General features: G+C 42.5%; 1 protein-coding gene across 1 annotated transcript in view; it reads left to right on the forward strand.

Annotated features, from left to right (window-relative positions):
- Positions 1-253: 253 nt before the first annotated feature.
- Positions 254-22,948, forward strand: part of sema4f (sema domain, immunoglobulin domain (Ig), transmembrane domain (TM) and short cytoplasmic domain, (semaphorin) 4F) — a 57,076-nt gene continuing 34,381 nt past the window's right edge. The window contains exon 1 of the mRNA XM_040012182.1: positions 254-1,053. Within this exon, the coding sequence (XP_039868116.1) occupies positions 963-1,053 (91 nt within the window). The 5' untranslated portion in view covers positions 254-962. The remainder of the gene's footprint in view (positions 1,054-22,948) is intronic.

Below are 22,948 nucleotides of genomic sequence, written 5' to 3' on the forward strand. Positions count from 1 at the left end.
GACAAAGCAGCATTTCTATAATTGGATAATAATGTGGCGAAAACACCGTAATTACTCCCTGACCCAACGATGGGTCCATTCCCACGCGCGAAATGACTCCTTATAAAACACACAAAACATGTTCGGTCAGTAGATAAAGTTGACACGCTCGAGCTGTGACTCTTCTGCGAAAAGCAGGGCTGCGTACGCGCACCTGTGTGCTGTGACATCACCACCTTTACCTGTAAGGCACTCGCTCTGAGCCTGCTCGGAGGGCGGGGCCGTGCGCGCTCAGCGCTTCAGAGCAGTGCATCCTCAGCCCGTCACAATTCTCCGTATCCCGGTGATCCTCTTTCCTGCGCTCGAGCTCCAGCAGTACGGCGCGCTTTTCATTTATTTTAAATATACAGATCGAATATGTTTTTCTCCTTCTCTGATGAATTTACTGAGATAATGTTAAACAGAAAACGGGCGGATTTTTGTTTGTAGCCGCGGGACAGGATCGGCGACACCAGGGCACACGGAGCGGAGAGGAGAGCGATTCTACGGCTTATTATAACCATTGGACATTATTCGACGGTACTTTGGATTACTTTGGTGCGCACTTTGTGACTGGGGTACACCACAGATAGTACTACAACAGTTTATCCGCTGTTTCCCTTCATGTCGCTTTCATTTAGTGCGTAATAAAAAGCCCTCTTTATTTTCGGTGAGCGGGCGAACACTTTGCGCTTTGTGGACGACGGGAAACCAGAAACCTGTAGCAGAATAAAAGAACAGGACGCCTTTATTTCATTTCCAAACAATCACCTGAACTTATTTTTTATTTCTAGTTTTTCCCCCCCACTGAACTGGACTCAGACAAATCCAGGATCAAGATCAAGATGCACCGCAGCTGAACCCACGAGTCCGGGAGTCCTGGTGGTGAAATCGGACTGGACAGACCTCCAACCTCCTTGGTGCTGGACAGGAACTGAATCAAGATGACTCTCAGCGGTGCGATATTAAGCCTTCTCGCGTTGCTCGTCTTTCTCTCCGCCGGATCATCGGCTGCGACTCTGAGCGCTCGTAGAGGTGAGTTCAACTGCAAGGTGGAGGAAAGCAAAAAAGTCTGGGCACCAAGGTTGGAGCTCACTACTGACAGTCAAAGCTAAAGCGGGCATTAAGGCACGGCTTTTTTCACACTATAAATGTGTCAGTGTGCGAGTAAAAACGGTGCACAGCATCTTTACTGACGATCATGATAACAGATATCAAAACAAGCACACCTGAGGCTCTGGCAGCACATGCAACTTTAGAGGAGTTTGCGTGCCCGTATAGAGCTGAAACAGTGCTCCACAAACGATTAGCGATTTGGCATTTTAAAAGCAAATCAGCCTTTACCACAAGTTCAGGTGTCTTTTGTGTTAACTTCTTCTCTGCGCTGTTGTTGTTTTTTTCTTTTGTTTTACGCACACAGAGCGATGCCAAAGCTCTGCCTTCTGCCTTTATTGTTGCTTGATAAATGGTGATACTGGGGAAGCAGGCAGGTGCCAGACTTGTTCTGCTCGCAGCCAACAACAAGTGCACGGACTGGGCAGAAACGCCAGGCTGTGTGCTGGTTGATCCAGACACGTATCGGCTTTGAAATTTAAAGGGACAGTTCAGTCAAATGAGCTTTCTGCTGGAGGGATTGCTGCTTGTAGGGAATTTGTCTTTTTCGTTCGCCCTCCTCTGGAGAAGCCAGAGGTCAGAATCAGCGGCTCTGTGAGCTGGTAGTGATTCAGCATCTTCGCTGGGGGGGCCCGCTTCAGCAGAGAGGATGAAGACGGGCAAACTCAGTTGGATGATCTGGGATATTACCCTGCTGCACAAGTGTAGTTTAAAAAAAATGACTGTAAAGTAGTGGCATTTTTTTCCTTTCTTTTCAACTCTGTATAGTTGGAAATATTTGAATTGCGAGAGCAATAATGCGAGGATAAAAGAGCCAGACAGATTTTGTATAGCTATAAGTCAGAGTGAACACAAGACAAGCCCGGGCTCTCTAACAAGCTCCCTCTTTGTGCTGTGACCGTCAGGGTCAGGAGCACAGACTTGCCAGCCTTTCTGTTCTCTAAAAAGCAACTGACAGTTTAAATGAAAAAAAAAAATAAAATAAAAAAAAATGAGAGGAGACATCCATCACAACAAAATAAGAAGTCACAAAGAGCCATACTGTGTCCCTCCGGAGGCCGGATTGGTGCATGTGTGTGTGTGCTTATATCTTTTATATCTTTGTCCCTGTTGAATGTTTTCTCTTTGTTTACAGGTAATAAGTGCCTTTGCTATCTTCCTCCACTCCCCTTTTCAATATTTTATGCTTGCTTAAGCTCCTTTCGTACTCTATGTAGCACATGATGGTGTTTACGCGCAGATGCAGCGAGGAGGAAAAGATTTAGAGGTTGCGTCACTCTGCCCGTTGACCATTAGCTGCCTGCACTTCAGTCACCTGACTGTGTTAATGGGCTTTAGCCCTGTGCTGCACTGTGCTGCAGCGCTTATTGTGCTTTAACCCTTTGTTTTTCCAGGTGTGATCAGCCCGCATCTAAATCCGTCCTCTTGACACGTCTTTGCTGTCGATCCGGGTTCCTTTGGCGGAATGAAAGGAGTGCCTGTAACTTAGCTCCCTGGCTCTGTATTATTATGCAACTGTGGCCTGTGGCCTCACAACAAATCCAGTTGCATAGCTCTGATAGAGAGTGGGGAAGAGTGGGAAACAAGCCGATATGTTGCCCCACAGAGCAATGCGTCTGGTTTTCACAATAAAGCAGTTGTAGTTTAAGAAATGCATCAATAACTCCAGTGTCTCTTCTGTTTTTTGGGCAGATCAGAAGCTTTGGAGACGAGATGCCAAGTGCAAACACGCAGGGCTTATGTCTTCATTAAAAACAACAACAGTGTTTTCGTTCAGAGAGCTGAAGTAGTTCCTGCCCTCTGGGTGTGTGTCTCTGTGCATGCTTCACTGTTTGGATGTGTGTTATGATGACAATGGGGGACTCTTATGTAAGACAGTGCTGTTGTTAAGGAGCAACTTTTCAGGTGATGTGTGTTTGTCTTGAGCTAGATTTGCACGTACAGTAACATTTTAGCATGGCATCCTCATGTCAGATGCTATTCTGCTAATAGACTGCAGATACTGACTATCATTCAAAGCCAGCAGAGAATGAATCTCAGTGATTTTGGAGTCGTGGTGACTTTTCATATGGCGCCATCAGAAGGTCAGACGTTCCAGTATTTCAAGACTGCACTTTATGCGAACAGACAGGCAGACAGTCATGCCTCACATTATCCAACTGTCTTGTGAAAAATGTTCTTTTCTGCCTTCCTCGTTGTAGTTATGATGAATCTGTTTTTATGGCGCTTGTTGGATGTGTTTATCAGCTGGTACTGTGGTTAATTAGACTGATGTGGGACTGTAGCAGTTCTCTGGGTAACTGTTGAGGGAAAAGTCATAAAACTGCTCGGCTGAAATTACACGCTAAATAATGAAGTCACTGGGAGAATGTCGGATTTTAATTGAAAGAAATCACAAACAAGGCCGTGTAGGTGGTCATCATTTTCACTTTCACGAACAGATTTCGATTTTTTTTCTCTATACCCACCTTTCCATTGTGTTTATGTGCATATCCGTTGTGTGCGCTCCCCCTCTGCCAGCTCCAGTTGCACTGGTCTAGCAGCACTTTTAATGCTCCTCACATGAATCTCATTAGGGTGTCGGCACACATGGGAAGGTCTCTCTCCCAGTGGTTTGGTGACTGTGTGGATCAGGGTCCGTTTACAGAGTGGGCTAGAAGAGTTTGGTCTAATTTGATGAGCTCGGTTAGTCGGATACTATGCAGGTATATAAGCGTTATGTTGCTAACAAGGCCACCCGGCGTCCACCTACTGTACCACCTGCTTGCCTCCCAAAAACTATACTTTTTCTTTGTTTATTGTAAACAGCAGCTTAACACAATCTCTTTTCAAACACTTTTCACTTCACTTGCCTTTAGTGAGCAAAGATTTACTACTCGATTGTAGTTTTTTTGTTGTTGTTCCTTGACTGGCGCTGACTTGTATGTGGAAAACATGGTTGGTACCATCATTTAATATTAAGTGTGTTTTTGGTTGGGAGATGGATGAGTGTGTGGTCATTGAAAACTGGTGTGGTCTGTGGACCTGTTGGCAGAAGGTCAGCTTTTCGATGGATCTTGTTGATTAAAGGCTCTGCTTTCATTGTCTTTGCTCCAGTTGAACTAAACCGTGAAAGAGTTTGGATTTGAGAAAGGGGAAAAATGCAGTGCTGTGAAGGAAAGCAAAGGAAAGCAGTGCGCTTTGTACCAAAATTCAAAAGGTATAATATTTATATCCTGAATAACTTGTTTTGATTATAGTTGTAAGCCAGAATTTTAAAAATGCAGTTAATTGCCAAGCTCCATGTTGTATTTTACCTTCTGTGTATGTTAATAATTTAAAACAGAACATGTGTTGAAACTCATTTCATCTGACTTGATGTGGCCATTGTGTATTCGTATGACTCACACTGTTACCAGGAAAATGATTCTAAAATTTCTCACTTGGAGGGCTTGGTAGGCTCAAAATTCTTGTTACTGCGGTATATCCATGTTAGAAACATGCCTGGGGATTAGGCCAGGAAGAGAGGAACTACTAAACTAACTGAAGCAGGCTTTGCCTGTGAGGGTACATGTGGACTACAGTAGATTATGTGTTTGTGTTGAGGATGCATTGTTAGTCTCCCACTGGGGAATGTGACGTGGTTTTGCAAAGACAAGAGAATGTCTTCTTTCTCATTCCCGTATCCCATTGTCTGTTTCTCCCTCATTCATTGTCTGCCCTTCATCCCTCTCCTTCGTGGTAGTGAAGCTGATGGGGCCTGATGCAGTTGAGTGGTACCATGGGAGTGGAGAATGGCATCAGAAATGCTTTTAGCGCTTCTCTCAGTTTGGTCTGATAAGCTCTCGCCTCGGCTATAGCTTGAGTGCAGAGGAGGGGAAAGCTGTTGCATTTTAAAGTCTGCCTTCCAGTCTCTCGTTGGCTTCATCAGAAACACCTCCTCCTGACGCAAAGCTGATTTATTTTTTCGTTTTATTCATATGTAGCAATTTGATATTCAAATCTTAAGATCTTCTCTTTTTTCAACACGTTCTCGCTCCCAAAGCGTAGCATTTTACGCCAGGTGACAAATCGTCGTTATATTACGGTTACGGGCACCCAACACGTCCCTGGGTTACGAGTAACGTAACACTAAGTAAAACGTTGTTTTACTTAGTGTTTTCCAAAGCGATTTAACGTCATTAAAGTGCTGCTTAAGGTTAGGGATAAGGTTAGGGTTAGGGCTGGAATACACGGCTAGAATGTGTATTACCGCAGGAGCGTCATTCTACTGGATTTCATCTATAACCCGGCGCGTAGCATAAGAGCACGGAAGGTCACCTTTTGCGTCCCTCAGGAATGCCACGGGACTTGACAAATCTTCATTATATCAAGCTTCAGGAGTTAGAACGGACTGCTTTTTCTCCCCATTTCCCCATAATTTGTTTCTTCCAGTCACTTTTCTTTTTCCTGTTATCTTCTAAATTCTCAAAAGACCTTAAGCTAACGCTAAAGCTAAGCCTTAAGCTAACGCTAAAGCTAAGCCTTAAGCTAAGCTAAAGCTAGCTGACTCGCACACCTACATGGATTTTTCTATAAAGTTAGTGTAAAATATTCGTCCAAAAAATGGCAAATCAGTTGAAATGAAACCAAAATTTGCTACACATGAAGGGAAGAAAGGGAGTCAAAGAAGGGAGGAGAAGATGGATAAATTCTCATTGACTGTTAGCCACCTACAGCAAATACTCTCTCACTCCTTCTTGCTGTCGTCACTAAAGTTCATTAGCTTCTCATACGCTCTGACTTATAAAGCGTCCTCTATAAAGCCCAGACATTTCAATTCTGAGAATTACGTTAGCTGCGCTCACGCACTTGTTTTGTCAATGGTCAGCCCACACAGTCGCGCCTTGACTGGACTCTGTCAGAGCAAAGGTCAAACCAAGTCAGATGTCAGAAGCCACGCACACACCCACTGTCTCTCTTTCACACACACATGCATAGTTGACACAAGCAGATTTGTAGGATTACCAAGAGGATTTAATGATTGGAATTCTTTTCACTGCCCTAATTCTGCACCCCCTTTTTTCAGTATAGCTGTCGCCACTCAGTTTGATCGCCATTACCAGGTTAAACTACACGTCACCTGTAGGTTACTGCATAGGCGGATCGGTGGAGTTCTCCATCTTTCATTCCTTCATTCCTACCTTCTGCATTCTTCTCACTCCCTCACTAATGGAAATCCTGCGAAAAGTGCTGTGTCATAATGTAAAAGCCTGCTTTCTTTTCTTTCTGTCTTTTTTTTTAAGCTGTTGAATATTCTGGAGTTAAAGTCGTGGCGGGTTTAGCAGAGAGAGCATTAGCGTGTATTACCTTCGCAGGGCTTTAGAAGAAGTGACGGCCGCATACAGCTCAAGCATATATCATCAACTCATTGGGATTCACACCCGCTTTCCTTCCTCATCTCCTGCCTCTCTAGCCCTCTGTTGCGTGAAAATCCCATCTGATAGAAAGCAATCCGAAACCAATTATAATGCACTGCGAACAGTTTTCAGCGTTTAAACTGAGAGGGTACAGTTAAGCCGTAGATTTAAAAATTTCTATCGCTTGTTCTTTTGTAAAATCTAGTTAAAAGAAGCCTTTAAAACATTTTCATCAAATCTAGGTGACCCTGTCATGCTTTGTGTTTCCTGTCTGTGAATATTGCTGACTATCATCAGTGGTACAAATCAGAAGGGATTGTTTTGGCCACCGACTCAAGTCGAAGTAAAAGGGAGCGAGAAAGGACAGTTGGATTTTCGTGTAATGAACCGAGGAAAAAATAAGGGCTGAAGAGCATGAAAAACAAAGAGGAGGTGAAGGTGGAAAGAGGTCAGAACATCTAAAGTGGGTCTGAGTAGCTCGTGGAAAAGAGACAGAAACTAATAGATATTGATGAAATGAAGCAAAGACAGAGTAATTGATCTGTCTGATTCGGGACAAACCAACCGGACAGCGAGGACATAACGGGTGTCACAGGATTTGAGGCAAGGTCAGAGGTTGTGCAGGGTGACCTTGCTCAGGTTCAGACACTGCATCCACTTAACCTGTTAGCATCTCTGCGACCACACGCGCTCTGCTGCAGTCGTAATGAGAGGATCCTCAGAGATTTGTCGGCTGTTTACTCAAACTGATTGGAAGTCCTGAACCAACAAAAGTCATCGGTCAACTGATCCGTCAGTCCGCCGGCTCGTCTTTCTCTGTTTCGGGGTGTTTCAGGTCAGTGCGTGCTTCCATTAGTGGATGGAATGTGAAGGCACGCTCCATTTATTTGCCTCTCACACACTTTTTGGTAATTGATTCATGATTGAATGAGTGATTGGATAAGCTTCTTATGTGCTGAAGTCAAATGGCCTTATTGTGTCTGTGTGTGTGTGTCTGTGTGTTTGCTGTGTTGTTCTGTGTCAGCACTAAGGCAAAAGGTGGGAGTTTATTAGGATGAGGAAGGAAAGGCACACAGACACATCTCTCTCTTTCTTTCCTCTCATGAGCACAATACTTCACTTCCTTGAGCCTTTTCCTGCTTCCCATACTCACACACGCACGGTCGCGTCATCTCGCCAGGTTTGTTTCGGGGCTTTCGATGCCCGCATGCCACCTGCGACTTTGTTTGCAAAGCCAAAATCAAATAAAACGCCACATGAACACCATGTTCTTCTCATAGTGTTTGTCAGAAGTTGGGCTAAAAGGTGGACATGTTAAACTCCCCACATCAGCGCTGCAGTGAACAGTCAGCTTTTTCCACTTTTGTGCCTGTTGGCATTTTTTACTCTCGGTGACAGCTGGAAGCTGGAAAAAGCCATCGTGTGTGGACTGCTGAGTTTGAGCACAGAAGAAATGTTTAGTAAATACTGCTTTCTCCTGGCACCGATGCTTCTGCTTGTATTCTGTCAGATTTAAAAAACAATTAAGTAGTCATGGCACAAAGTGACATCCCTCAGATTATTAAGTAGAATATTAATTTGTTAATGGGGCTTTATGTCTGTGTGGGCAGACAAGCTTTTATCATTAATAAGTTACTCCTCTGAAAAATTAATAAATTAGCGAGTGAGTCTCTCACCCTGTGGATGAACTCCAACTCCAACAATCTGGGACAGACTCTGGTGATGTTAGTGCTTGTTCTGCTCTGGTGAAAAACGACACCAATGAACCAGCTCTCCACCTGCTGCAGGTTCTGGTTAGATCAACCCTCCAGTTTGCAGTGGATCTCCAGAGCAGAAAGTCTAACATCGCCAGCTGCTGTCCAAGACGGAAAAGATGGGATCGGATCCTGGCTAAACATGAGCTGGGAAGGGCTGTCAAAATAAGAGTGAGAGGATTGTGCATGTGTAATTCGATCGCAGGATGACTTTGTTCTCTCAGACTAACACAAAAAATAAAATGCTGAACGTGAATTTCTCTCTGTTCTTAACACAGTTAGTACACACTGGTGGCCCACCCATGCAATGTCTATGTGTGGGAGACACTGCAGAGGGAAATATACAGGCCTATATGGGTAGACCCTTTCAGACTTTCCCTTACTTTTTTCACACCTATTGATTTACTATTGTTATAAATGAGATGATAAACATGAACAGGGAACAGAGTTCACAGTTACAGTCCAGTTGCGATTGGTCAGTCCAGGCTGCTTGTGTGGGCTTCTTTCTCATACCACTTTGCAAATGCAAACGCAGGTTGTTGATAGTGAATACAACATTAAGGAAGTGGAACACCTCAGCTCAGTAATCTTTTGCTTTTCAGTAACAGACATCTCCCAAATCCATCTCCCATGCAAACACGGTGATGCAGCAGCAGGATATTAGTCTCGCAGTAGAAGTTATGTGATTGTGCGAGCCTTGTGCAGTAGTGTGAACCCAGTTTAAGTCGGATCTGCAGGTACCAGAAATTGGTCTGTAAATTCAAGTCTTAAAGGGCAGTTTAGGTCTACTAGGAAGCCAAGCTACATACTGAGTGATAAAGGTCTGACAGTGCGTACTAGTTTAGTATGTAACCTGCTGCTCCTGTTTTCCAGAGGATTGCTTTACAAATATTTACAATGTTCATCATGTACTTAATTGTTTTATTTTCCTTTTATATTCAATTAACAGCAGAGCAGGCTTCCATCCCCCTGCTAAGAAATGTCAGAAATGTGACTCAAATATTCTCTAAAGTTCCAAATTATAATCACAATCTGTGTGAACAAGCTTTATAGTTGCCACGTGAGAAGAGTAAACAAATACACACAGTCTATTGGGCTCAGGAAGAAGAACCGGACCAACAGGTTGAACTCGAGACACTTCATTGCAACCAGTTCTCAGATCCTAAGCATGGATGGTATTTTACACGTAATTTACAGTTCAGTGAAGATTAGGAAAAACACTCTTTGGTCTCTCTCTCTCACTCACACACACCACGGGGCGTTTGGCGGGTCATGCGGAGAAGGTTACTGCTCCTGCTATGATCAAGGTAACACACCAAGTCATAAAGTCAGAGCAGCGACTCCCGTCTGGCACACACACACTCGTAGCCTTCAAAGAGAAGCTGAGTAACAGGCGTTTTAAATAAAAAGCGATAAGGCTGTCTCAGGCTGCTGTGTGTATCTGTGTGTGTGTGTGTGTGTGTGTAATAAACCGAGATATCTATTTCCTTTCTGTGAGTTAGGCTTGGGCTCCCTTTGGCAGACTAGCAAATTAAAGCACCTCTCTGCACTTCTTCTCTCTCATTCCTTTTGTGCATGTGTTTATATGCATGCGAGTGTGTGTGTGTGTCTTTTGGCAGCCATGGTTGGCACACAACCATGAGGTCCATTTCATCCGCACACACACTCACTTACTCGCACAAAGATTGCTTGACAGTAAGGGCTACCCTGCTGTGCTACTTTGTGTTCATTGATTGATAGTGCCTTCCACTGTGGGGAGTTTCTTCGGTATTATTTTATGTATGTGCGTGTGTGTTTGTGTGTGTGTTGGTCAGTTTCGAACAGACGTATCGATGTAGTCTTGCTTCCTCTCTCTGATTTGTTGAGCTCCAGTTTAATTTTCATTCTTTTTATCAGCCCTTCTTCCTCTTTGGTATATTGACCTTCTGTCTCATTTGTTTTTTTTATTTTGGTGTGTGTGTGTGTGAAAGGGAACTCCTGGCAGTTTTCCTTTCTGTTTGCTTCAGCCTGTTTCCTGCCATTTATGTTTCCCAGTGTTGCACTGCTTTCCTTAACAGCACACACACACACACACACACACACACACACACACACACACACACACACACACACACACACACACACACACACACACACACACACACACATCTAAGTTTTTAGCACACACTGATATGAGTGTTATGTAAACATGTATGTCTGATGTCCCTTAAAAAGCCTTAAAAGTCACCAGGATTTGCTAGCAGTTTCAGTGTGTGTGTATATATATATATATATATGTGTGTGTGTGTGTGTGTGTGTGTGTGTGTACAAACTGCTCATTAAATCCCCCCTCCCTCCCCAAACCACAGCCTCTCCTCTTTTCCTCCTGCGTCCCATATACCTCCCCCTGCTCTCCCTCCTCTGTTCTCTTTTTTGTGGTTTGTTTTAATTGGAATCTGAGGTGGTAATTACAAGGAAGGCGGTAGAGGAGGAGGAGGAAGAAGGAAACAGGGTCGGGGAGGGGCGGTTAAGAAAGAGGGACAATGAGGAGTAGGAGGTAAGGAAAGGATCTGTATGAAAGAGGTGAGACTGGAGACAACGTTCAAGAGAAGTAGTTGTTGAGAACGGAGTGCTCGGTGTACTCTCAGATGACCGGGGGATTGTAAGGAGCTGCTTGTGCTTTAGTTGTCTCGCAGACTCAGGTAGTGTGTGGCCCAGTGCTTACACAGTTACTGCCTTCATATTCACAAGTATCCACCAGAAGGGGCCCTGCTACTCCCCAACACTAAAGATCACAGCACTCAGCTCATTAGACATCCTTAAACACTGATCCACATGTGTACTCATAATGTTTGCACTAAGATTTAACATTAGCTAACTCAGCTAAAGACCTATGTGAACTGAACACAAGCTTGTGAGTTAGGAATGTTCTTAAAAGACCCTACAAAACTCATTGTCACTGGTTTGCCTTTTTGAGCAACTCTCAGTCGTAATATAACAACAAATTTAATTTCTGCTCAATTCAATTTCAATTCAGTGTTATTTATAAAGCACCAAATCACAACAACAGTCACCTCAAGGAGGTATGTATTATAAGGTAGAGGCGCTATGATATTACAGAGAAAACTCCAACAATCAGACGACCCCCTATGAACAAGCATTTGGCAACAGTGGGAACGAAAAACTCCCTTTTAACATGAAGAAACCTCCAGCAGAGCCAGGGAGGGGCCACCATCTGCCGTGAGTAGTTGGGGTGTGGGGGTAGGGACAGAGGACAGACTAATGATTAATTGTAGAGTGACGTGTAAACACATAGAGCGTGAAAAGAGGTGAATGAAGATAAACACTCTGTGCATCATGGGAAGTCCCCAGCAGCCTAGGTCTATTGCAGTGTAACTAATGGAGAGTGTTGCTGCAGTATTTTGGATCAACTGAAGGTTTTTCTGGGAGTTTTTAGGACATCCTGATAATAATAAGTTATAATAGTTGAACCTAGAAGTAGCAAATGCATTAACTTATTTTTCAGCTTCACTCTGAGACACGATGTTTTTAATTTTAGAGATACTGTGCAAATGCGGGTAACAACTCCAAGATTCCTCACAGTTTCACTGGAGGCCTAGATTAGGCCATCCAGATTAAGCATCTGGTTCAACACCATGTTTCTAAGAGTTTTAGGGCCGCGCACAATAACCTCAGTTTTATCAGTCTTCAGTGATGCACAAGGCTTGAGGCGCTTCTAAACAGTAAACTTTTGAGCATGTAATTCACTACCAACGTCTGACGCACATCCCCAATCAGGATGGCACCAAACACAGTAAACCTAAGCAACAAAGCTGCGCTTCAGTAGAAGGTTAGCACAGTTTCCAGCTAAAGCACGCTGATTAAAAAGGGTTTGCTCAGCGTTTGTAGAAGCATTGGTTTTATTTCAAATTACTTAATAACCGTCAGCCAAGAGAACATGATGAGGTCTGGCAGGAAGTGGTGTGCGCCCTCTAAGCTGAGCTCAGGCATCAGGTGTAGCCAATCAGCGATCAAGCCCAGGCAACACCGGAGAGAAAGGGTTGTCGAGGAGCATAACAGTGATGCAGATAAATGAGTGAGGATTACAATCCCTTTTTTTTTTTCTTTTTTTTTTTTTTTTTACAAATGTAAGGTGGTCTGTAGGCTCAAAGTGCACTTGTCCACTTTAGGATGCGCTCCTATATTGTATTACGGTCAAATATTTTTTTGGCAAAAACATTTTTAGTGTAAATATTCAAAAGAGAATTCATGCGATTTTTATTTCATGTCGAACTGAGCGTCTGACCATGTGCCTCGTGGAGAAGAGCTGACAGCTAAAAGAGCTCCTTCGCATCCTGAACATCAGGGTGCAGATCTGTTTCGGGGAACAATCCAACCACTCGTGGCTAAAGCTCTGCATCCACAGCTCTGTGGAGAAGCAGGAGCCATTGCTCCACAAAAAGCCCTAATGAAGATGTAAAGTCCTCTTTGTCATATGTTCACATGTCAGGGCAGCTACTGCAGCCAGTTCACAGTGAAACAAGATATTGGCAACATTTACAGACTAGTGTAAACAGGCAAGCCAAAAAAAATCCCATTAGAGCACTAAGGTTTTTCTGTGTGACTGTAGCAGTATGTGTACACACACATGTAACCACTATAACACACATCTCTCTGAGGCCCTCGTGCTATTAAAATCAAGTTCTCACAACTGTTTTGTCCTGTTTCTTTGTCTTTCCATTTTCTCAAAGCACACTCTGGCTTCTTTATTTCTTGGAGCTTTAAATGTGTCGCCCATGTTTCCCTTTGCTGGATTCATGAAAAACTTTTGTTTAACCACGTGTGTGAGCCCCTCCCTCCCTCTCTCTCTTTGTATGTGTTTTTCTTGGTGCAAGGTAGAAATGCTGAAGGCCTCAGCATTTTGCTTTCCTGCAGGGAGTAACCTGCGTTAAATGAGATACAGTAGCTGCCCCTCCTCTCCTGCTGTCTGGGACACACACACACACTCACATTGCACGCAACATTGTTGAAAGCCAGCCGTGCTGTAAGGATACATTAATGCTGATCCACATTATCATAATTGAGGTGTCTGCTGAGCCTGTTTGTGTAGTTTGTGTGTGTGTGGTGGGGTCCGGGGGGAATATAGAAAGAGAGTGGGTCTTTAGTGCCAGACAGACACCATACTTTCATCTTTTAGCTTAACATTACAATAGACGACAGGCTCTTCCAAAAAATGTACGTGTGTGTGAGTAATATCACTCATGCTGGAAAAGCCTCATATAAGCCATATCACACTGATCTAGAAAGCATGCTGGCATTGCAGAGCACTGCATAGGGGCATATAAACATAGGTGATGGCATCACAGTAAGCGCACTTTATCCAGGCCTTTGTTTTGATGAAGTGAGCACAGATTAAAACTCAGATAGTCCCCACACAAAGACAGTAACGCCATTGTTTGCTCAAAATGTTCAATATTTAACCTGCTTTAAGTTTTAATGTAGTGAATCTGTTGAGACAGCAACACACAACCTCCATTATGAAACAGCGGGCTACCGACCTGATCATGATTTAAAGTTTTAATTAAAAGTTTTCGATGACATCACACCTCAGCGTGTGCAGTCAGATGGCGGCACGACATCGCAGCAGCCTCCGTCTCGGCAGATCTCATCAGCTTAAGTGCTTTTATGTAACGGCTTCCTTGCCCACGTGGAACAGAATAGAAATGAGAGCCCAGCAGCCCTGATTAGATTAATGACATTGCTGCTCGATGTGGCGCAGAGACCTAACAAATGCATGCACGTGAAAGCTGCTAGCACAATTACAAAAAAATGGCCAAAATAAAGAAAATTAAATTTGATAATCTGTTAGATGGACTTGCCAACCTTGATGTCATCTGCAGGTTTGTTCAGTCGTTATTTGAAGCAAGACCTTTTGGCCGTTACCTCCATCCATCCATCCATCCATCCATCCGTCCGTCCGTCCAATCTGTCCGTCCATCCATCCATCCATTCATCCATCCGTCCATCCATCCGTCTGTCCATCCGTCCGTCCGTCTGTCCGTCCGTCCGTCCGTCCTTCCATCCATCCCATCCATTCATTCATTCACCCATCCATCCATCCCATCCATCCATCCATCCATCCATCCATCTGTCATCCATCCTCATCCACTCCATCTGCATCCTAATCCATCCATGTCATCCCTCCATCCAATCCTCCATCCCTCCATTCATCATTCATTCACCCATCCATCCATCCATCCATCTGTCATCCATCCATCCAGCCCATCATCCATCCATCCATCCATTCATCTTCATCCATCCATCCATCCATCCATTCATTCATCCATCCACTCCATCCCTCCATCCATCATCCATCCATCCATCCCTCTATCCATCCATCTGTCATCCATACTTCCATCCATCCATCATTCCATTCATTCATCCCATCCATCCATCCATCCATTCCATCCTATCCCATCATCCATCGCCCATCCAATCTGTCATCATTCCATCCCATCCATCCATCTGTCATCCATCCATCATCCATCCATCCATCTGTAATCCATCCATCCATCATCCATACATCCATCCATCTGTCATCCATCCATCCACCCATCCATCCATCCATCCATCCATCCATCCGTCCATTCATTCATCCATCCATCTGTCCATCCATCCATCTGTCCATCCATCCATCCGTCCATTCCGTTCAATTTTTTTAGCCACTCATTCAATATATATAATACTTCTGAGAGTCAAATGTTGCAATAAAAATATGACCATCATACTGTAATAAACAGGTCTTAAAACCTGCGATTGAAACCATCGACTGTTTCCGTGGTCATAAATTAAGGGAAAAATATAGAGAAGCAGAGAATTTTTCCATTGTTTTCCATACAAGCAGACTTGTTATTGCAGTTGGAGGAGTTGCCCCCTGCTGGCTGCTAGTGCATGAAGTCCACAATGTTTCTAACTTTGGTTTTGACTTTGGTGTGTCTGCCTGGATTATTAGGTGGCCAAACTAAACATTTTAAGACCTCACATTGAACTTTGGAAGGGACAATGCTCTGCTCTTTTATATAACGCGATTATGTCATTGACAAGGAGGGCAATCAAGAAATTAAAAGTATAACCTGCTTTTTCTGCACCAGTTTAAATATTTGCTTATGCCTCTGTAATTACCTTTTAGTAGATGAATGAGTAGAGGACAGCTTTATCTTCTTGTTCACTGTTTACTGACCTCACATACTGAGACCTTTGTCGTCTTTACGCAAGCACAACGTAAAGGTAAACGAATGCAGGGGAAATCTGTTAATGAGACTGTCTGTGTGCTAATGTGTGAGGACTGGTTAGTGCACTAATAGGGAATTTAAAGCAAACACTGTAACCATAGACTCAGAGGTGAAGTGGACTTATCCCACCAAACATATGGGTCAGGTCAAAGCCTTTATGTGTATGTGTGTGTGTTTGTGCTTAAGAGGGAATTTAGGGCTAATAAGCTTGTGGTTTGGTATCTAAGGTGAATCACTTTGATAATTAATTGCAAGGCTTAAGTGTTTTCGTGCTTATGTTGATTACATTATGCAGCTCCTAGTTGCTTTGTGCAAGATTGGCAGGATGTTAAGGCACTACTTACGATTATCTCATCACACCCATGTGTGTCCTGTTGTCATGGAAGAACACAGAAGGCTTTGTTTTGGCAGGACCGGTGGTGCTTATAAGCTGAGTCTATGGTAGAACAGGTGACCTATTTACACATATGTGGCCGGAGCTGCTAAAATCAGACGTGATAAGAGTATTTGTGTTATTTGCCTCATGATTTCAGTGTCCAGTGAGTGATTAACGCCATTAATGGCTTATTCACAAACCCAGGAAACCATTACGTACCTACCTGTGTCAACAGTCTTCTCGGTACTAAATAATGACTGCGCCATGCACTGTACTGTGCTGCGTAACAGGATTTTGCAAGCTCCATAACATCCCATTACTTTGCACAGATACCAGCAGTGCAGCAGTGTTGCACATGCTACGCTTCGACAGATAGAAAGGATTTGTGAATGTAGAAGCGAAGTTAACAGAGATCAGTCTTTGCCTGTGAAGAAAATCATGTGGATATAATAATAAAACTAGAGGAATATTATGGAGAAACTATGATTTTTGTAATGAGCTCATGAGTTGTTTTATGGGCTTACTGCACTTAAATAGTTACAGTTCATTACAAAGTAAAGAATTACATGCAAATTACACGCACTCAGATTCGGATAAATCTTTGTGGGGGACTTTGTCAGTGTGAGACACAGAAAAGCTCTAGTTCAAATTCCAAGTAACACTCTGGGAAATTTGTACATTCATGCACAACACGCTTTCCCATCATTTGGATGTAGTAATTCAATTTTTCCCAAGTTTGCATTTTTTTTTTTTTGTCCATATGGGTGCATGTTTGTTGTGTCAAGTAAATGCATCGTCAGCTGACTTCACGCCAGCTCATGAGTCACCTGTATTGCACAAACACCCTTACAAAATACACACATACTTTCAGCTTTGGTTTTAACAGCTGAACGTGAAGAGCAGGGCATGAAAAGAGTAGGAGGAGTCCCATTTAATAAGCATAATAAATGTCACTTACAGTTCTATTTATAGTGAGAAGAGTTAAAGATGTGAACTAACATGGCAAGTGAAGGTTGACCGAGGACGTGTCAGGCCAGTTAATAGCTTAGCAGGCATGTTTTGTACGTGGACATGGATATAATTGTTTTCAGCATAAGCACTGGAGCAAGACAAAACTACTCTTTTAAAGTAGATCACTTTAAAGCGTTAGGAAAATGAGTCTAGCTCCTTTCCCCATAAGTGCTGGTTCTGTTTGTGTAGTATACACGTTCTAAGTCACGTTGAACACCATGGGCGTGTTTAACTTTGTCAGCTGGACTGGTTTGCATTATGAACGAGTTGGGAATTTGCATGTCATCATTGTTGTGTTTCAAACAGAGCTGCCCTCTGAGATGCCGGGAAAGACGGCATATTCTTTTAACTAAGCTTAAGCTTAAGCTTCAGATGTTAAAGTTAGGTTGCTTTTTAAAGCTAAACTCTGTGCCTTTGCAGCAATAATAGGTAATAGAAAATGCTGCTTAGCGTCAGGTTTCGTGCATCTAAACTGTACTTGTAATGTAAAAATGACCCAGTGGCATAAAGTGTCTGTTATACAAAGGACTGGAATCATGATGCAAAGAAACAGTTATTTCTTTCTATTGTTACTGTTCACTTTAGTACGACAAATTTGCAACAAGAGCAGAAAATGTGTATTTTTCTCTGCAGCAAGTTGTTTTTTTTTTAACAGGCTTATTTGCATTGTCAGCCAGAAAGACAGAATCTGTCTGACAAGTGAATTGACACCACAGTTCAACCACAACAGCCAGAAACATTCAGACAATGTAATGTTGCTATATTTTATCAAGAAACAAGTCAGAGGTTTCAGCTGTGTGAGCTCACTTTCGACATGCCTGAATTGGTTGGTGAAGTGGGTATTTGTGTATATGCCTGCATAAGAATCATACTTGCTCTATATTAAATATAGAGAATGTGTTGCATGCTACTATAGCAATGAGCTAAGAGCCCTAAGAATGGACACCTGAATGCATTTAACCCTGACCTTTTTCTGTATATGTGGTATGCATCATGCATTTTCCCCCTCTGAATCGACACAATAATCAATGCTCATGTGTTTTTTGTATATATCTTTTGTCTTTCTGCTTCTTCTTATCGGTGCATACGTGTGTATGGATGTGGGCTAGCTCATTGCTTGTTCCTAAGCCAGCTGACTCATTACAGACCGTTCAGTGCTCCATTGCTGGACTTTAAGCCATCAAACACTGATAAACATGTCAAAAATTTGCACAGCTAATGTTATGAAAATAAATAAGAGAGGAACACAGCCACACACATGCTTCATGTCAGACGCATGCAACTAACACACATCCTTATTAGAGCATAAGGCCCAGAATATTTATAGGTGTCAAAACGATGTCATCAATTTCCACTTTTTAAAAATACAGTTTGATATCCTCCTTTTTTTTTTATTTGCACACATGCACATGCTGATTAGCAGGTTCCAGGGGAGCTAAAAGCCATTACACAGACAAAGATTTCCTTGTTAGGTCAAACACACAAACACAGACTCACACACATACAGAGCGATTGTAGCATTTGCCAGGAATGAGCTAAGGTTCATTAATCTTGCTTGTCCTGGAGCAAACTGACCAAATTTAACCTCTCTCTCTCTTTCACACACACACATGGAGAATATTCATGTATTTACACTTGCAAACATGGTGCTTATGTAGTTTATGTAGACTTGCATGTGCACATACACATGTGCACACAAGCTGACAGACAGTCGCACCACTTTGAAGACCTTTTTTTAAATTTTATTTTTCACATTGTTTCCTTCTTCCCTTTGTGTAAAGCTCCTCCCTCCAGGTGTGCACATACAGGTGCAACCACACGAATGCTTGCCTGCATGTGCGGTAAATGAATTGACCGAGACTGGGTGGTGCAGCTCCATTGTTTGTTTGTTTTTTGTTCTTTTAGGTCACACACAATCTGTGAATGTTGTTGTCTTATGTAGTGTTTGCACTGCTCAAACAGAAGTCCCCAAAAAACTCCAAATCAAACCTTACAAGTGATTGTTTTGGCGGTAAACAAGGATTTGACGGTGTGAAGCCGCTGCAGTGAAAAAAGCGGATTTGAGGCCTTTGGGTGATTATGAAAGCAGGGGGTATATACGGTTAAAATAGATCCATCTTGTTGTCACTGCTGTTCAAAAATCTTTTCTTCGAACTGCAAACCAATATTCTGCTGTACTTTTAAAATCGGTTGGTGTTACATTACTACTGAGGTTTTAATATTTCAGTGATGCTTAAAACAACATTATGCAACTGTTTTCTTTTTCAAATAACAGCATCAAAATAATTTAAACGTCCAAGAATATCTTTCTGAATGTCTTTTCTGGGAAAAACGTGTACATGTTATAGCTCTGTTATATATATAAAATTAGGTAATAATGTATCTCAGTATAAGGCTATTATCATGAAATAGAAATAATAACATTAGCATATGAAATCGAAGAGGACCAAGTGACCAAGCAATAGGCTAGACTCAGTAAATCTTACTAGCTTTTAGCTGTTGGTTAGAGCTTTGCAAAACAGATGCTTGGTTAACCCTCATAGCGTTGGACAACCTAATGATATGATCTGACTTGTTTTGTCTGCTAATATTAAACTTGCTTGATTTTGGTCTATAGCAGCAAAGCTGGCAGCCTGCTATTTGTTATCACAAACCAACTGAATCCATCTTGACAGAAGATTAGCTTCTAGCTAGCCCGCTAGCTAGAAGCTTAGAAGCTAACCTTCTAGCTTGCGGCCTAGCTAGACGAGGTCATTGAGCTATGAAGATGGCTAGCTTTACTTAGCCAAATCTGCTTTGCTTAACTGCTATTAATGCTTACAACAATACATACAGTACAAAAATGTCTTGTGCCATACGTAGCATTAGATTTGTATTGTAAAAATGTGTATTTCATTACATTTTCTGACCTTGAATCAATATCTTACATTTTCATCATATAGGCCTAAATACAGTGTAAATTAGTTGGACACAACATGAAGTTTCTTGACATTAAAATTGCTCGTTTTGTTTGAGATGTTGATATTCAAATGCGATATTGCACTTGTTGCATGGGGAATTGCACTGGTGCCGTAATCCAGGCAGTATGTAATGTCTCATTATCCTATCCTTACAATTTATGGCTTCAGAGGACCATAAGTTCACCACATGTTGCAGTTCCTTTCAATTTTGTTTTTGGCAGAAGAATTACCTGTGGGTTAGTTTAATCTGTAATAATGAACAATTCAATAACTAGATTTTGATATGGGCTCAAAATAAGCAGCAGTATTGTATTCTGTGCATTGGAATACACAACAAGGATGAAAGGAATCCTTATGGAAGAATTAGAACTATATCATCCAGGAGTGTGGGCATGGTGTAAAAAGGATGAAGTGAGGTGTTTCTAGGATTAGTGTCCTGTATGAGAGAGGATAAAAAGGGAGAAAAAACTGGAGAGAGGACAGACGGGCAGGAAATGAAAGTAAGAACGAGAGAAGGGGAGGATAGTATTTTTTAAGTAAAATTTGGATCAAGTCAGTGGAATAGATGATCCCTCTATCTCTGGGCACAACCAGAGATAGAGGGATCAGAGTGAGAGAAAAAATAGGAGGAGAGATAGAGAAGCTACAAGGAAATTTTCTCATCACTGGGAGAAAATGAAAGTGGATGGAAGGAGAGGAGAAAGATGAGAAACAAGGGCAGGAAGTCAAGACGAGCTGTCATGTCCTGTAGACTGATGGCAGCCTGAGAGGAGGAGAGATAAAAGGAGGAGTTTTTTCCTTTCCCTGTCTGTCTCTCCATATCACACTGTGTAACCCGCTCTGTCTCTCCCTTTGGGTTTAATCAGGCGGACAGTTGGTCCGAGCCGATCCGGGGGGGGAGATTTATCATCACCGGGCATTAATCTGTGTGACAGGGGCTTATTAGATGAGAGCGACCACCCCTGCTGGCTTACACAGTGGATGGAGCCGGCCCTGACAGAGTGAGGTGGCCGAGGGGAAAGTCACACTGTGGGGAAGCCAAAAACCCCTCCCCCCCTCCCCCCAAAGAGACGGTGATTTAACTTTAAGAAAGCGGGGAGGGATTTATTTTGGTTTGCTCTGATGAGAGGAACTGCTGTCTCTGTTTGGAAGGTCAGCATCAGTTATATGTGCACTGGAAGCTGGTGCTGTCCAATTCCATTTTTACTGCCGTGTGTGTGCGTGCATGAATGACACAGAAACACACACGTAGTGCACACTCTGTATGTGGATTGCACCAAACACATTTTGTTGTGTGTGTGTTTGTTTGCACACACTGTCCTTGTACACGAATGACTGATCTTTAGTGCTGATTACATAATGACACAGCAGCTCTCCAGAGTGTGTGTTTTCTGAGCAGCACAGGGTCTCCTCAGGCAAAAGCAAAAGTTATGAGACTTATCCTTTCAATACTTTATACAGTCCTGGCAGCTTCTTCATCTTTTTTACCCACCTGCAATTTAGTGAGTCTCTTTAACTCATCTGGAGTTTTAGTGGTAGGGTTTTTGTCATTTGGGCAAAAAGCAGCTGAAAAGAACATATATCACCCGTGTGGTGATACTACACTGTGCTGACTCACAGTCCTTTGAGCTAACAAAGAGGTGCAGACTCATCAGACCAAAGACAAGATTAGCAGATCATTAATATACTTTAATAGATTTTGAAGGAGCTTATTTAATATTTTGAGGATTTAACTGTGTCTGCTTCAAGTAAACAACAGTGTTTCCAAAAGAAATGCCACTACATAAAAAAAAAGATTGCACACGGTTTGTACCTGAAACATTTGAGAGTGTCAAAGCTATTTTGATAAATAATAGTTGCTTTGCACCAATAACACTGAGCCTCATGAGCATTAGGTACTGTTTTATTAAAAAAAAGTCACATCAATTGCAAGCGAGCAGAATTATAGTATAAGCAGAGCCTTTTTACCCTCTGAGGTCAAAGTCAGCATATGTGCTAAGCCTAACCTTAATCCTACCCAGCACTTTGGGACAGCAGCACTAAACATTGCTTGCAGAAATTGTAAAACAAGTACCTGAATCCCAAATATCTATTCACACTGAAGCCAACATATTTAAATTTTGTGTTGTTGTGTTGTAAATGTAAATGTCCAAAGTTATAACAAATCTTAAATGTCCAAATCCGAGAATCTGAGTAGAGGTCATTGAGGTGAATGGCTTAAAAAAATAGGTCCTGCAATATGTTTTATGGTGGGCTGTTAGGAGGAAACACAGTGAGGATGTTGGCACTGTAAAAGCAGCATTCCAGGAAAAGGCTCAAGCTAATGCACCTACCGTCTCCAGCTGCCTGTACATTGCGACTGTATCCAGAAAATATCTGTCTCCTTCTTTCTCTTCCTTCCTCATCTTGTTTCTTGGCACTACGAAAAGCTGGCATGTTGTGGCTGATGATTGACCCCCCCCTCAACCTGACCCAATTTTAGTCTTTCACAGCATACGTGCACGCGGATACACGCGCATGCTTTAGTGGAGTTGTAGAACAGGTCCTGCATATTTGTGTGACTGGCAAGAAAGAGTGCGGGGGCGGATAGTACCTGGGGATATGGGTTCTCCATAATAGCCTGAAGCCAAGTGTACAGTGCAGCATATATGTACGTGTTCTCTTTGTGATCATGCTTGTGTCTATGTTTCTTTTGTGTTTGTTTTGACTATAAAATGGTCTAAAAATGGTTTAAAAAAGTGGGATTTTAAAAATACATATTTTCATTGTAAACTCTGTTCTCGCATTCGTAGCTCGTTTATACTACATTTGTTCTTTTACACACTCACGCTCTCTTTGCCCGGTAGATTTTGACTGTATATTTGTGTAACTGGACCTGCTAGCGGTTCACATCTTCTTACAACACAAAACACTTCCTGCTTCCTGTTTCCAGTCGGTGAAATGTACTTTGGATCCAGTTAATTTCAAGAGAAGCTAAGAGAGTAATCAGACCTGTTTTCTAGTCATTGTCCATGGTCCATTGTCGTCTTCCTCTAAAGTAACTACCAAAGATTTAAAAAATACCAGC

The sequence above is a fragment of the Simochromis diagramma genome, unplaced genomic scaffold, assembly GCF_900408965.1.
Source record: "Simochromis diagramma unplaced genomic scaffold, fSimDia1.1 OVJJ01000604.1, whole genome shotgun sequence".
In the NCBI taxonomy this organism is placed as follows: Eukaryota; Metazoa; Chordata; class Actinopteri; order Cichliformes; family Cichlidae; genus Simochromis; species Simochromis diagramma.